Here is a 15,312-nt window from a genome sequence, read left to right as displayed (position 1 = left end):
CATGATGATTCCTGAAGATATTTCAAAAATCCCCAAAAAATCAATCAGTAGTATGGATTGAGGACATACTTTGTGCTGAGCACTGTACTAAGCCCTGTGGAAAGTGCAGTAGAATTAATAGACATCTAACTAAGGAGCTTACATTCTAGTTGGGGAGACTAACACTAAAATAAGCTCTAGGTTTGGGGAAGGAAAGGAGTCAGAAGATGTGGACATAAATGCTATTGGGGGTGAGTAACCTAGTGTGTTGGTGATGTTGAAGTGCCTGTAGAGGAGAAACTGGGCATTAATCAGGGAAGACCTCTTGGAGGAAGGGTGATTTTTAGAAGGAATTTGAAGTCAGTAAGAGTAGTGGTCTGCTGGTTATGAAGGAGGAGGGAGTTTCAGGCAAGAGGTCAGTGATAAGAGAGATATGAGAAGGAGGCATAGTGAGTAGATTGGCTTGGGAGAAGTGAAGCGGCCGAGCTGGGGTGTAGTGGAAAAAGAGTGGGGAAGTAGCTGAGAGAGGGCTGAATGACTGCCTTAAAGCTGATGATCAGATGCAGAGAGCAATGGGTAATCATTGGAGGTTTTTATGGAGCGGGTGGAAGACCTGTCTGAGAGCCCTTGAAATCACAGCCATGAAAGCATTTTAATTGTAGAGAGGGTTCCCCTAAAGCAGTGTAATAGTCTCTGAACACACTTACAGATAATATTTAATTGGATTAAAATATGGTTTTATATGGCACTCTGACCCATATCATCAAGAACTCCCCTCAGATTAACACAAAAATGTTCTTCTCTTTCAAAAGGAGTCTTCGTCAGGAGCCGAGGTGTCAGAAGACCAAGCCTTACAGCTGGTCTGTAAGATCTTTCGAGTTTCTTGGAAGGACCGGGATAGAGATGTTATCTTTCTTACTTCGCTCTCTGCACAGTTCAAGCAGAACTCAAAAGAAGGTAGGAACCTGGTCCCGTCCTGTTCTTTTTCAGGCAGTTATTTTTGGGAGGAGAACTATGTAAGGTGTGTCATCATTCTGGATCAACTAAACTTCGCCCCTGACTTTTTGTTTACTTGAAGCTGTCTGCAGGGATATCTGTTGGATAGGCTAATTGTGACTGGCCATTTTTTTGTTTCTGCCAACCTTACTGAGAAAGAAGTGCAGTTGACGTCAGCATTTGGGCTGTCTTTTCTCTCCTGTGCTTTAATCACTCCTTTATTGTAAGTTAGCGGCATAGGGAAAAACATTAACCCTTTCAGATCAGTAGGGTTCCATTCACTATATCGCCCCGAATGCCTAGCTCATTCCCAGGCAGGGGTGCCAGCTTTGTAAGTGAAAAGGGGGGCTGGGGACCTCCTTTATTGGTTCAGCGTTTTGAACTGGTTGAGCAACCGTAGTTTTCCCAGCCTGTTCCTGGAAGTAGAGACAAGATGTCAGCTCTGCAGGAAGACTTGTGGTCTTTGGCCTGGCCCTGATGCCACGCTTGAGCCTTGGCGTCAGAGGACTTGGGCTCTAATCCCGGCTCCGCCACTTACCTGCTGTGTGACCTTGGGCAAGTCACTTCACTTCTCTGTGCCCAGTTACCTCATCTGTAAAATGGGCATTAAGACTGTGAGCCCCATGTGGAACATGGAACTCCGTTCAACCTGATTATTTTGTAAGCACTTGACAAATACTATAAATGACAACAACATAGCATGTGCTTAACAAATAATAAAAAAGGGGGTGGATGTTCCTGTTACCAATCAATCAATCGTATTTATTGAGCGCTACTATGTGCAGATCATTGTACTAAATGCTTGGGAGAGTACAATAAAACAGAATTCACAGATACATTCTCTGCCCATAACGAGCTTCTCTTCACCCTTAGGCCAGGCCAGCAGCTCCTGATGCCCCTAGAGCCCACCGAGGATGAATTGCATGCCCCCTTAACCCTAAAACAACCCCCTCAGAAAAGCTCTAGTTCAGACTCCGGAGCTCCTGTAGTGGCTTTGTAAACCCACAAAGCTGCCATGCCACTTCCCGGTCCAGCCCTTTCCTTTACCAGGTAGCCACAGCTGCAGCTCAGCTGGCCCGTCCTAGCTGGTTTCAGGGCCACTGCTGCTTGACTACTGACAGTAGTGGCAGAGCAGATAACGTGACAGTGGGAAGTGAACGTTCCTTTCTTCTACCATCCACCTTACGGTCCTCTCTCTTCTCCCCATCTTTTGCTCTCCATTAGTCTTCCTTCTCTCTCCTTCCTCTCCCTTCTTACCCTTCCCCTGTTCCTCTCCCCGTTCCCCCTCCTCCCCCTCAGGGTGTGGAGAAGAGGATCCTTCTTTCCTTATTCCTCTTTGCTCTACCCCATCATTGCTGCACCCCAAATTCACTCCTGTGCTCAACTTGAGAAGCCCACGCTCCTGTCACTAGGCAGGAAGAATTGGAAAGAATCTGGGCCACTTAAACCAATCAGCGAGTTGTAGATTTCAAGGACTTGAAGTGTTGAGAGGACTTATGGAAACGCCACTTTAATTCAAAATAGTTAACATTGTCCAGAAATTAATCTGCACACTCGGTTCTTCCAAAGTGCAGGGCTTTCGTTCTCATAAAAGCCTTTATAATAATGTTGGTATTTGTTAAGCGCTTACTATGTGCCGAGCTCTGTTCTAAGCCCTGGGGTAGATACTGGGTAATCAGGTTGTCCCACATGAGGCTCACAGTCTTAATCCCCATTTTACAGATGAGATAACTGGGGCCCAGAGAAGTAAAGTGACTTGCCCACAGTCACACAGCTGACAAGTGGCAGAGTCAGGATTCGAATCCATGACCTCTGACTCCCAAGCCTGGGCTCTTTCCATTGAGTCATGCTTTATCAGACACGGTGCCAAACTGTTGCCTCAGATGCCGCAGCATCCTTTGTCTTCACAACCTTGTGTTATCAGATGACCGTTCCCTATTCTCTAACAAAATGTGTAAGCGTCAAACTTTTCTCCGGTTGGTTTTTGGTAGGCAGTCATGGGGGGGACATTATTCCTTTACAAGATCTGGCAGATTCTTCTCTCCCCCTCACCAGACTCTTCCCCGTCCTTTGCCTTCCTTCCACATGCACACTTTCATTGCACTGGGTGGCTCTCTGTCACTACGAAGAGCCCTGGGATTCTGACAGGCAGTGGTATGCCACTAAAAGGTGAAGTCCTGAAAGAGCAGACAGGTCGTCTTTCGTCTTCAGTGTCGTGTGGGAGTGCTCAGATCTAGATAAGCTGGTTGGAGCCTCAAGAGGGGGTGGTTTTGGGTCGGTCTCAGGTTTGTGCCCCTTTTGTCCGGGCTGGGGGCCCGCTCCCCGAACTGGGCTACTCAGCATCAGTTGCCAGTAATAAGCTGATGAGTGTAGATCTCAGGGTCTGGTCAGTAGTTCGTGAGCACTACTATTGTCGGTCAAGCCGATGACTCTTGGATAGCTGTTTTCGGTCTATTTTACAGCCACGGTTTAAAGGCTTGACACCTTCCAACTCTTTACACGGTTCAGAAGATTTATGGGTTTCAGTGACATTTTAAACCTTCAGTGACCGGGAAGGGGGAGGTTGCAGAGAAAATGATGCAAGGCAGATGTCGCATGCCTGCCCTGCTTACTTACAGGGACTCTCCAATGAGAATGGCGAATAGGAAACTTTATTCCTTTTACTTAACTGCATTAGTAGCTGGTAAGTAGGAAATGCATGGCTCTCCGGAGTTAGCTGTTCTCTAGGTCAGAGATATCTGCCCCGTCCTAAGACAGAGTTGAGACGGACAGAAGAAATATCTCCACTTAAATACAAGTCCCACATTTCTCTTCAAGTGCTGAAGAACCTCACTTTAACCTTGCTGTTTCATCTGCTCTCCAGTGTTCTCCGATTTCAAGGACTTGATTGGCCAGATTCTGATGGAAGTGCTGATGATGTCCACGCAGACGAGAGACGAGAACCCTTTTGCCAGTCTGACAGCGACATCGCAGCCAATCGCCGCAGCAGCCCGGTCCCCGGACAGGAATCTGATGCTGAATACCAGCTCCAATCCAGGAACGAGCCCAATGCTCTGTAATGTGGGCTCCTTTGGGGCCAGCTCTCTGTCCAGGTCAGCTTGGTTTCATTCAGCTATCTGGTTGGAGAGACGGTTGCGAGGAGGATTTTTTTTTTCTTTAAGGTCCCCTACTTCGTGCAGATCGTAATGGGAAATGTCCCACCCATGAGGGAAGGTTGATCCCAGCGCTTAAAACAGTGCTTGGCACATAGTAAGCGCTTAACAAATACCGTCATTATTATTATTATTGTTATCAGGGGTGCTTCATTTTCTTTTGGTTATGTTTTTTGGGTCATCGTTTGCTGAAAACATGGACAAATAGCATCGCAGTCTGAAAATGGCTGTGTGAATAGTGCAGTTGCCTTCGGAAAAAGCATTGTCCTTCCGGAGTTAAAGCAACCAGCACCATACCTTGCTTAGAACTGCTAAGATAACTAGCTTTTATAAGACCATGTATTGTTAGTATTGGTAGTATTTATTAAGCACTTAAGGTGTGCAGAACGCCGTAATGGGCGCTTAGGGAACGACAAAGTAAAAGACGCAATCTCAGCCGGTAACCTAAAGTCAGAGAGACAGTAGACACAAATTGATTAATGGTACAGTAGCTAAGATTGAAAGACTGGGTATAAATAATAGATACAGGAATGAAATAGAAAATTCATGAGCGCTGAGTGCCGATCATGAAAGTATCCTCATGTCCTCTGGAGAAGGTGACTCTTTAGGAGGGAAGAGACGCAGTTTGGTGAAACTGAGAAGAGAAGGCATTTCCGGGGAGGGGAAGCGAGAACATATCTTGCTTTATTGGGCTCAGGGAGAAGGGAAGACTTGCACTGCCGTTGAAGTTGGAAGATGTTAAAATCAGATCGAAAAGAGAAAACTCTTCTTCACCCAATGGCTAGTAGGTGTATGGGATTTGTTCCTGAAGGAGATGTGCAGGCGGTAAATTTCGGTGGGTTCAAGCAGGGGTTAGTGAAAAATAAAGTGATTAGAGGGAAGTGTTAGGGAAGGTAAAGGTGCCTCTCTAAAAACAAGAATGGGGATATAAAGTGTGTGCTTGTCGTTCGTTTCAAGCGATCAGTGGTATTTATTGAACCCTGATTTGTGTGCAGAGCAGTGTACTAAGTGCTTGGGGGAAGACAGTGTAACAGGGTTGATAGACTTGTTCCCTGCCCACAAGGAGCTTTTCTTTGTTGCCTCAGTCTGACACAGAATCCTGGCAGGAAGTGACTATTGGTCTCATATAATATGCCTTCCTTATGCAATGGAAAACTGATTTTCTTTCACTTTAAAACTAATTCTTTTCCTTTTTTGCTTTCTTTTCTCATATGACTCTTTGTCTTTTCTCTCCCCCCACCCCGATTAATTTAGCCTGTACGAGACTAGTCCAGCTTTCAGGACCAGTTTTGCAAGCTACGCACCCCTGCCAGGTTCCTCTTTCTCGCCTTCCAATGCAGCCATCCCGTTCCCTGTGCCTCCGGTTGTGGTCAGTCCTCACCTCCCAGGCGGCAGCCCTTCCGGAGGCCAGCCCTCCTCCCCACGGTACCGCCCCTACACCGTCACCCACCCCTGGGGCTCCTCGGCTCCCCCTGCCCCTCGGTCTTCCAGCATCGCCATCCCAACTAGTTCATCAAGCCCACCAGCCGGGGCTGACGGCCCTCAAGCGGCGCCTACCGGCTCTTCCAGACAGACCCCCACAACCGTGGGCCCACCGTCATTTCCTGCTTCACCCAGTCCCTCGAGCAGGGGTCCCTCTTCCTTAAGGAACCCACCTAGGTATTTTCCTCAAGAAGAAAATGGTGTGCTTGTTTGTGGTGCAGGGATTGGATGATTGACACCATTCTGGGAGGAATGGTGGCCCAGCACTGACCCTAGAGGCCAACGTTTTGTTGTTCGGCTTGAGTCAGATTAGTGTGGTGACTTGCTTACTGGCTCCTTGCTTTGGCCGGCGTTTGCTATAGAACTTCACGGCTTCATGGTTTGCGTCATCACGGCGTCCTGCCGCACCCTCCATTCCGCCACACTTTAACTTGGGGAATCATCTTTAACGTAAATCCCAGTTCTCTTATCTTTCTCTCTGCGTTGTTGGGCAGGCAGCCTCCTTTGAAATTAAATTCCAGATAAGCGCACCAGTCTCATCGTCGGAAATTGATACCTTATTAGACTTTGCAAAATTGACCCCGAGGGTATTGATTTCCATTGAAGATATGGCTTACCATCCCCTAGGCCTTTTCCTTGCTAGAGTGTCTTTACAGCTGACAGCCCTGGCCCTCTCTCCCCTCTCCTCTGATGGGAGAGGGAAAGGAAACCCCAAACATTAGGCTTTTCGTTGATATCAGTTTGCACATGCCAAGTGTTCCGCTCAGCAGTTTTGTTTTATTCTAAACCCGATCTATTATGGGAGATTGCGAGTTTGCTGCTACTGCAAATAGGGAAATGGCCTCATTAAAAATTAATGATTATTTTTCTGTGTGATTCTTGGGTGAGCATTTAATAAAGCTTTGCATTTCTGAAGTGCCTTTTTACATAGGGATCTTGCTGGGCTTATGTGTAAATTCAGCCTCCTAATAAACAGCAGTATGAAAATATGATTAACCCAGCATGCCCTTTCTCTCTCTCTCAGTTAATTCAGCTGAGCTTTGGTCTGCATGTAAGTGAAGACTTTTGGCAACCAAAGATTTAAAGGAAAAGCTGTTCCAACTGTTTCTGTCACCCCCCAGCAAAAAAAACCCCAAACCTTTATTTCCTCTTTCCTCTTTTCCCCCCCTGTTCAACTGATGGCCTTTTTTGCTTTTGTTGCGGTAGTATGTACGACAATCCTTTCTCCTTCCTCTTCCTCGCACTTTCTGATGTGTCCGGGGACAGTAGTGATGAAGAAAATGAAGATGATGATGATGATGATGAAGGTGGTGGTGTTGATGATGATGATTTTTCTTGTGTCCAGTTTGGGTCCAGGTACCAAAGGAATGGAGTGGTTATCTGCATGCCTTGGTGCTTAGGAACTAACAGATTTTTAGAGCTTTCCCCATCCTCCTCCCCCTTTTTTTTAATAGGTGGGAACAGGGCTACCTTGGAGACAAATGAGATTTGGAAAGACTTTAAAAATGAGAGAGAAAATTTGCTTGTCCACATGTAATTTTTGGGATTTATTGAGTGTTTATGGTTTGCCGAGCATAATAGTAAGCACTTGGGAGAGTTGGTAGACAATCCCTGCCCACGAGGAGCTGATAGTCCAGAAGTGGAGACAGGCATTTAAATAAAAGTGCAGATGTGGTGTGTAAGCATATGTACCTAAGTTCCGAAGGGATTGAAGTGGGGTGAATATCAAGAGTCTTACAGATACATTAAATTACAGCTACAGAAGGTAAAGAAATATGCTGAGGGCGGGGTGACTACCAAGTGCTTAAGGGGTACAGGTCCGAGTGCAGTGGTGACAGAGAGGGGAGGGCAGGAAATTAGGGCTTAGTCAGCAAAGGCTTTTTGGAGGAAGTGTGGTTTCAGGAAGGCTTTGAAAATAAGGGGAGTGGTGGTCTGTCAGATATAAAGAAGGAGGGAGTTCGAGGCCAGAGGGAAGAGTTGGGTAAGGGATTGATGGCAGGATAGATGGGATCGAGATACAGTGAGTAGATTAGCACCAGTTAGCCTATTCCTTAAAAGCCAGCCGTTCCCAGGATCAGCCACTTCCTTGCTTCCAAGGAAACTTATTTAGCCTTTTCTAGAATTGTTTTCCAAAAATATGGCGAGATGGAGAGATGTGTCATTAAGGACCACATTCATCAGGAAGTTGGAATGAGCAAAAACTGAGCATTTGATGCGAGCATTTGTGATGGCCACCAAATGTGAGGGTAATGTTGGCTTGAGAGACACAACGTTCCTGAAAAGTACAAATGCGGGAACAGCTGCTTTTGAGGGATAACAAGGAAAAGGCTTTAACCAAAATATTTGGACACTCCACTGGGGAATGTCCCGATATGTAAACATTCCAGTTTGTTAGCCAGATGGGAAGAAGCTTATCAAAACAATGGACTGTTTGAGCCATCCATCGCCAGCCTCTGGCCACAGCTCCCCCGGCACCACCTCCCCTCTGGATCCTGAACTTCTTCTTGAGCCACTGCTTCCAGATTTCAGCAGCTCTTCTTTGTCCATCGCAAGGATAGACCCAAAGCACCGGCTTAGGTATTTGGGGAAGAGGCCCAAGTCTCCGAAGGAACAGCCTTAGGTGTGGGAGACACTGGAGCAATCGTTCTGGACCTTGGTGATGAATCCTGAGAGAAGGTGCACACACAGGTCACCATAACTGCAGCTGTAGACACCCTCTCCCTTATTACTTCCCCTTCCTCAGGATGGTGAGCTGGGCAGTCAGTCAATCGTATATATTGAGTGCTTACTGTGTGCAGAGCGCTGTATTAAGAGCTGCAATTTGAGATGCCGCACACTGAGTGGAGGAAGAGACCTAATACACAGTGAGGTTTTATTTCTTTCTCATTTGAACTTTTCCGTTACTTCTGTTGGGTGGTGATTCCTTCTTCCAGGAGCAAGTTGGAAATGGAACATTTTAATCAAAACAAAGTAATGCTCTTCTTTTCAGCTGTTGAACTTGCTCCTATAAGAAGCTGGGATAAGTAACATTGTTAGCCCCCATGAAGCTTGCTGCGATCTTGCCCGATCCTATGTATTTTCTTCCTGAAAGGGGCCTGGTAGGTTAAACATTAGTAATTAAAATTTCAGTCAACCTTCATTAAGGAATTGACTCAAGGACCCACAGTGGTAAGTGTTTGCAGAAGACAGGAATTATCTCTTGAAAAATTCCTCTTGCCCAAATCTATGCAGGCACTATTAGCAAGGATTGGGGCAGAGCAGATGAGGTTAATGGTTTGTAGCTATAATGATAATTGAGGTCTTTTTTAAGTGTTTGCCATGTGCCAAGCACTGTAGTAAGCGCTGAGATAGATACAAGATCATGAAGTCCCACTTAGGGCTCACAATCTAAGGAGGGAGAACAGGTATCGAATCCCTAGTTTGCAGTTGATATTGTGATATAGAGAAGTGAAGAAGTAACGTGCCCAGGGTCACACAGCTGACAAGTGGAAGAGCTAGGATTAGGATCTAGGTCTTCTGGCTTCCAGCCCTGGGTTCTTACCCCTAGGCTACACTGCTTCTCACAGCTATGATTCCCTAATCCCATTCACAGTTTCTGTGTGATTGCCAGGTAGGATGTGAATTTTTAAGGTATTTTTTTAATTAAAGAAAATTGTGTATTTTGGAGTTTTATTTTAAATTTTAAAACTTCAGGTTTATTTTGACTCTGTTTCAAGGTTCACAAATAGTAGCATTTGCATGAGAACAGTTTTTTCATATCATCACTTTTGGGTGATCAAAAGTGAAGCAAATGGTGAATGAACATTCAAAATTAGAAGGACCTGAAGGCTTACGTAACATTCTTAAGAAGCTTTACTTAATTTGGGTAATCAGATGGCATCATCTATCCAAAATTTAATATCCTAATCTTGATTTGGCAGTGCAATGAAGACTTTATTTTAAAGTAGTAAGAAAGACAGACACAAGAAATGAACTGACCATACTGACTAGTTTTTCAAGGAAACTCCAGGCTCTTTTCTGGGGTAATTCCCTTGTTCCCAATCTCGTTAAAAAAAAAAAATCCCAAACATTTTGAAAGGACTAAACTTTTGAGATTTCATTCCAAAATCCTTGATAGTCTATTGATGACAGTGGGAGTATTCTCAACTCCTAAACACACGTGGTACTTGGACTTTAATCAACCTTGGCAAAAATTAAGATGCCCTCATAATCACCGTTAAATCTCTTTTGGCAATGAATATGCCAAGATAAATCCAAATTAAAATCTTTTTAGCAGGATGAGAAATTTCAATCCTGATTTTTAAAAACAGTTCTGGGATAGAACTTGGTTAAAATCCCATATATCCTAACGATAGCACATGTACTTGATAGGTAACATTTTGGTCTTTTCCATTTAGTGGGGGGCTGTGGACTCCTTCTAGACTGAGCCCATTGTTGGATAGGGTTTGTCTCTGTTGCTGAATTGTACTTTCCAAGCACTTAGTACAGTGCTTTGCACACAGTAAGCGCTCAATCAGTATAGTTGAATGAATGGAGTTTGGGACAGAGAAAGGGGAGATATTTACTGAACATTCACCGCAAAATCTAGGCAGGCAGTGGGGTTGAATGGAAAGCCCCGCAAAAGTTGTATTTTGGAAGTTGGGCCCAAAGAACACCGGTAGCTGCCTAAGGAGAAAAGCTTCATTCATTCAATAGTATTTAATGAGCGGTTACTATGTGCAGAGCACTGTACTAAGCGCTTGGAATGTACAATTTGGCAACAGATAGAGACAATCCCTGCCCATTGACGGGTTTACAGTCTAATTGGGGAAGACAGAGGGACAAAAACAAGACAGCTTAGTCGCAATAAATAGAATCAAGGAGATGTACACCTCATTAACAAAATAAATAGGGTAATAAAAATATATACAAATGAGCACAGTGCTGAGGGGAGGGGAAGGGAGAAGGGGAGGAGCAGAGGGAAATGGGGGAAAAGGAGGCTTAGCTGAGGGGAGGTGAAGGGGGAGCAGAGAGGGAACTGAGGGAAAAGAGGAAGGTCAACCTGGGAAGGCCTCTTGGAGGAGGCGAGCTAGGGTAACTACCTGAAGAGATGGGATCCAGTTAAGTGGCTGCTGAGGGCTGTGATTGCCACTGCCGTCCAGTTAAACATCCTATTTATTTATTTGGTCTTTTGGTTTCGTCTGCAGCTGAACATATTCTTTTTCTTCGACCTCCCTGTTGCTGAGGAAAACAGAGGAACGGGAGGCTGTGAAGTCCCCTGAAACTGATTGACCATGGCTCTCTGGTGGCCCAGCTGGCTCTCTAGGACTCAGGCCTGGACAGAGCACTCTGGGCTGCAGAAGTGGACTAATAATAACACTATATTTGTAGCACACTTTTACTTTTCTAAAAGCAATCACCTAGTGGTACTGAGAATTTTATATGGGCAGAGCACTATTCTAAGCACTTAGGAGAGTAAAATAGAGTTAGACACTATTCCTGCTTTCAAGTGGTTTACAGTCTCTCACTTCCAAATTACTCATCATATTCAACAAATACCAACATTATTATTCTATCCTCAGCATCCTGTGAGAAAGAGGCAGGTGATATCCTCATTTTAAGATAATTAAGTCAGTCAGTTGTATTTACTGAGCACTTAATTTGTCCAGAACACTGTACTAAGTGCTTGGGAGAGTACAGGTTAACGGTAAACAGACATAATCCCTGCCCACAGTAAGTTTACAGTCTAGAGGGGGTGACAGACCATATTTGGGACTAAACTCCAGCCCTTTGCTCTTTCCATTGGACCAAAATGCCTCTCTCTCAAAGCATACCCAAGGACATAATCTTCCAAGAGGGCAGAAAAAAGACCAAACATGTCTTGAGTGACCAAAAGTCACATGCCTTTACAGTTTACCATGCTGCTCAGTAGTAGCAGAAAGTCAAGAAGCAGTGTGGGCTAGTGGAAAGAATACAGGCCTAAAAGTCCAGAGGACCTGGGTTCTAATCTAGACTCTACCACTTTTCTGCTGTGGGACCTTGGGCAAGTCATTTCACTTCTCTGGGCTTCAGTTCCTCATCTGCAAAGTGGGGATTAAGACTGTGAGCCCCATGTGGGACATGGACTGTATCTAACCTGATTAGCTTGTATCTACCCCAGTGTTTAGTGCAGTGCCTGGCACATAGTAAGTGCTTAACAAATAGCATTAAAAAACCAGGAAATCCTTCAATTAGGTGTCCAGGAACCAATTTTTGTTTCAGAAGCTGTGCATTCTGAAAATATTTTTTTCCCAAACAGATATTAGCAGTGCAGCTACCTTTTTATGGAGTGACTTTTGTAAATAAATAGTCTTTGTCTCCTCCCGGAAACATTTCTAGAAGGAAGTCATCTTAATCACCCACTTAGTGCTTCTAGAGTACCATCCATCATCTTGCTCAGGCTTCAGCTGTCTTGTCTCACTGGACTGCCTCTTCAGTCTCACGATTAGTCAGGTCTTCGAAAATCAACACTGTCACATCTGAAGTAGCATTTGAAAACAACTGGACTGCAAAAGCATTGGCAATATTTTCTTTTTCACTTCCCCGAAATATTTTTTTACTAGACTGTTTTTGAGGTATAGGTGCATTCCTAGACCCAGATGGAGAATTTGTCAAGTGGTCTCATGTTGCCTTGATTCCTGAACAATAAAAATAATTGTGGTATTTGTTAAGAGCTTAATATGTGCCAAGCACTGTTTTAAGCACTGGGATAGAAACAGGTTAATCAAGTTGGACACTCTCCCAGTCCCATACAGGGCTCACTTTCTAGGTAGGAGAGAGAATAAGTTTTGAATAGCCATTTTCCAGATGAGGATGGTGGAATGGAGAAGTCATGAGTTACCATAGATCCCACAACACCGCAGGGAGTTGAGCCAGGATTAGAACCCAGGTCCTCCAACTCCCAAGCCAAAGCACTTTTTGTTGGCCTTTTCCCACTTTTGAATTTGTCTGCCCCTGCTTTCATCTGGAAAAGGCATCTCAAATAACTGATCCTTTTTTTTTGGCCTCTGTCATCGAAGGTGCTTGACTTATTGTCCTTAAAGTTTTTAGTTTCCCTTTGTTTTGCGTTTCTGTATCGGTTCCTGAATCGACATTCATCTCTTGGTACTTTTAAGGAGATCAACATAAAACTTGGAATATAGATTTGGAGGTCTCTGCAGAGTTGAAGATTAACCACTAGTGACTTAGTGTTTGAATCAGGTTTCACAGGAAACTGTCCGTTCTCTGAAGATCTTGAAAGGGAAAAACACTGTAGCTCTTGGTCCCAAATCTAAAGTCTGACTGCAAAATTTCCCCTAAGATCAGGCTTGGTGATCACTCAAGTCTTCCCACATTTGGACCAAAGTGTGTGAAAGTGAGGAAAACTCACTTCCTTTTGGACAGCTGACTGGATTCAGGGCATCTGACTGGTTAACATTATATTGCTTTGGAGCAAAACTATTTCAGGCTGAAAGCAATGTAGCAAATTAGTATTATGCATCTATCTGGGTTTTTCTAGTTGTCTGATCAAACACGTACTTGATGTGGCTCAGATGCCCAGAAGTTGAAATTTTTTTTATGGTATTTAAGCACTTAGTACGTGCCCAGGTACTGTACTAAGTGCTATAATAGATACGAGATAATTAGGCTGGACACTGTCTGTGTCCCACAAGGGACTCAAGTCTTAATTTTCATTTTATAGGTGAGTTTAACTGAGGCCCAGAGAAGTGAAGTGACAGCAGACAAGCAGCGTGGTCTAGTGGGTAGAGCATGGGCCTTGGAGTTGGAAGGACCTGGGTCTAACCCTGGCTCCACAGCTTGTCTGCTGGGTGAACTTGGGCAAGTCACTTGACTTCTCAGTGCCTCAGTTACCTCATCCATAAAATGGGGATTAAAATTGTGAGCCCCATGTGGGACGACTGTGTTCAACCTGATATGCTTGTATCCACCCAACCCCTTGGTTCAGTTCCTGCCATATGTTTAACAAGTGCTTAACAAATACCACTATTATCAGTATTATTATTATCATTATTACTGTTTGCAGAGCCGGGGTTAGAATCTAGATCCTCTGACTCCCAGGCCTGGGCTCTTTCCCCTAGGTCACGCAGCTTCTCACTTGAGTTTCAGAGCTAGAAATTGTGTGCATACCCTGAGGAATAGGACTGGGGCATGTGCATTTTTCTTCCTTGCGGAGTTTGAATAAAAATATGGCCATTGGTTTTGACACGTGAAACACCATCCCCGTTTCAAGTGTGATTGCATGGGTGTTGATGCTTTGTGGGCAGTGTGCCAGGAAGTGACCCTCAGGAAGGTTTAAACGTAAGGAATGTTCATTTTTTTTTTCCTGCCCATTTTTTTTTCTTTCCAAAGTTTGGGAGCTTCTGGTGGGACAAGTACTTCTGATTCCTGCAGTGACCATTTCACCATTGAAACTTGCAAGGAGACAGATATGCTGAACTACCTCATCGAGTGTTTTGATAGAGTTGGAATAGAGGAGAGAAAAGCACCAAAGGTAAATTAGAGCGGATTAACGGGGAAGTCCTGGGCTAATAATAGAAGAGTTTATTAAGTGCTTGCCATGTGCTAAGCACTGTGCTTCCTGCTAGGGTAGCTAAAAGAGAATCAGAGCTTACACAGTGCCTGCCCCACAAGGTGTTCTCAGCCTAAGAGGAAAGAAGAAATATTTTATACCTATTTTGCAGATGAGGAACCTGAGTCAAAGAGAAGTTGTTACTTGTCCAAGGTTTCAGAACAGGTAAATGGCAGTCATGACTCTAACCCGGATCTTCTGACACTCAGTCCCGTAGGCCACATTTGGAAAAAGCAAAGATGTTTTTTGTAATCCCAAAGAGTGGTTTAGCGGGTTCTGATAATTTTGAAGAGAGAGCTGTTAGGTTCTCACCACGTTCCTCTTCTCTTTTGCTGCTCTAAATTTGTTGGAAACTTATCTGGTTTTCCCTAAGTATGGTACCCACCTGTGGAAAGACATTTTTGAGGTTTGCCCTAACAAAGTGAATCCGTGGTTCTTAGTGCTGCTTTGAAATTCAAAACTGCCCCAGAGCTACTGTCAAGGAGTGGATTTAACTCTCCCCATTGTGCTTTTTTGCCTTTCTATAGAAAGCTGTAAAACAGAATACAGTTCTTTTAAGCTACTGAAATGTATTTAAGTTTGTGAAAGGGGAGGGAGACACGCTGACCATATTTCCTATTCCCCAGTCTTTTTTTTTTTTTTTTTACTCCAAACATTCTTTTCCAGATGTGCAGTCAGCCAGCAGTCAGCCAGTTACTGAGCAACATCCGATCACAGTGCATATCCCACGCGGCGTTGGTGCTTCAGGGTTCACTAACGCAACCAAGGTAATGGGGCCATACGTTGATAGGAAGAGAAGAAACCCGATCGTGTGGGTGGGTCAACGGAAGTGTGGCTATTTTGGCTAGAGTCGTGAGCATGCAGTGTTTGTCCCAGGACATAGCTACACATGCTCACACTCGGAAATATTAGTGGAATAGATCCAGTGGGTCTGACAGGGTGACAGCTTGCAATCGGTCACCAAACTGTGCTCGATTTTTGCCTCCTCTGTGGTCTCCTGCATGGTTTTTAACATACCGGCAGGTTCCAGTTGGTGGGTTTTTATTTGAAATTAAATATTAGAAGTATAGATTAGTATTAGAATATTAGAAGTATAATCTGAGGCTCCCTGAGTTT

At 44.4% G+C, this 15,312-nt stretch overlaps 1 protein-coding gene across 3 annotated transcripts in view; it reads left to right on the top strand.

Moving 5' to 3' along the window:
* Nucleotides 1-15,312, top strand: part of UBE4B (ubiquitination factor E4B) — a 110,865-nt gene that overhangs the window by 41,424 nt on the left and 54,129 nt on the right. For 2 of the 3 annotated variants that reach the window (XM_029065062.2, XM_029065061.2), the window contains 4 exons: nucleotides 792-936; nucleotides 3,839-4,067; nucleotides 13,977-14,118; nucleotides 14,863-14,963. In XM_029065062.2, coding sequence (XP_028920895.1) covers nucleotides 792-936; nucleotides 3,839-4,067; nucleotides 13,977-14,118; nucleotides 14,863-14,963 — 617 coding nt within the window. Of the gene's footprint in view, nucleotides 1-791; nucleotides 937-3,838; nucleotides 4,068-5,381; nucleotides 5,787-6,815; nucleotides 6,966-13,976; nucleotides 14,119-14,862; nucleotides 14,964-15,312 lie in introns of all 3 variants that reach the window. The other variant, XM_029065064.1, reaches the window with a different exon arrangement.

Source organism: Ornithorhynchus anatinus, chromosome 5 (genome assembly GCF_004115215.2).
Source record: "Ornithorhynchus anatinus isolate Pmale09 chromosome 5, mOrnAna1.pri.v4, whole genome shotgun sequence".
NCBI lineage: Eukaryota > Metazoa > Chordata > Mammalia > Monotremata > Ornithorhynchidae > Ornithorhynchus > Ornithorhynchus anatinus.
Note: the sequence above shows the minus strand (reverse complement) of the source record. Positions and strands in the feature narration are given on the sequence as shown.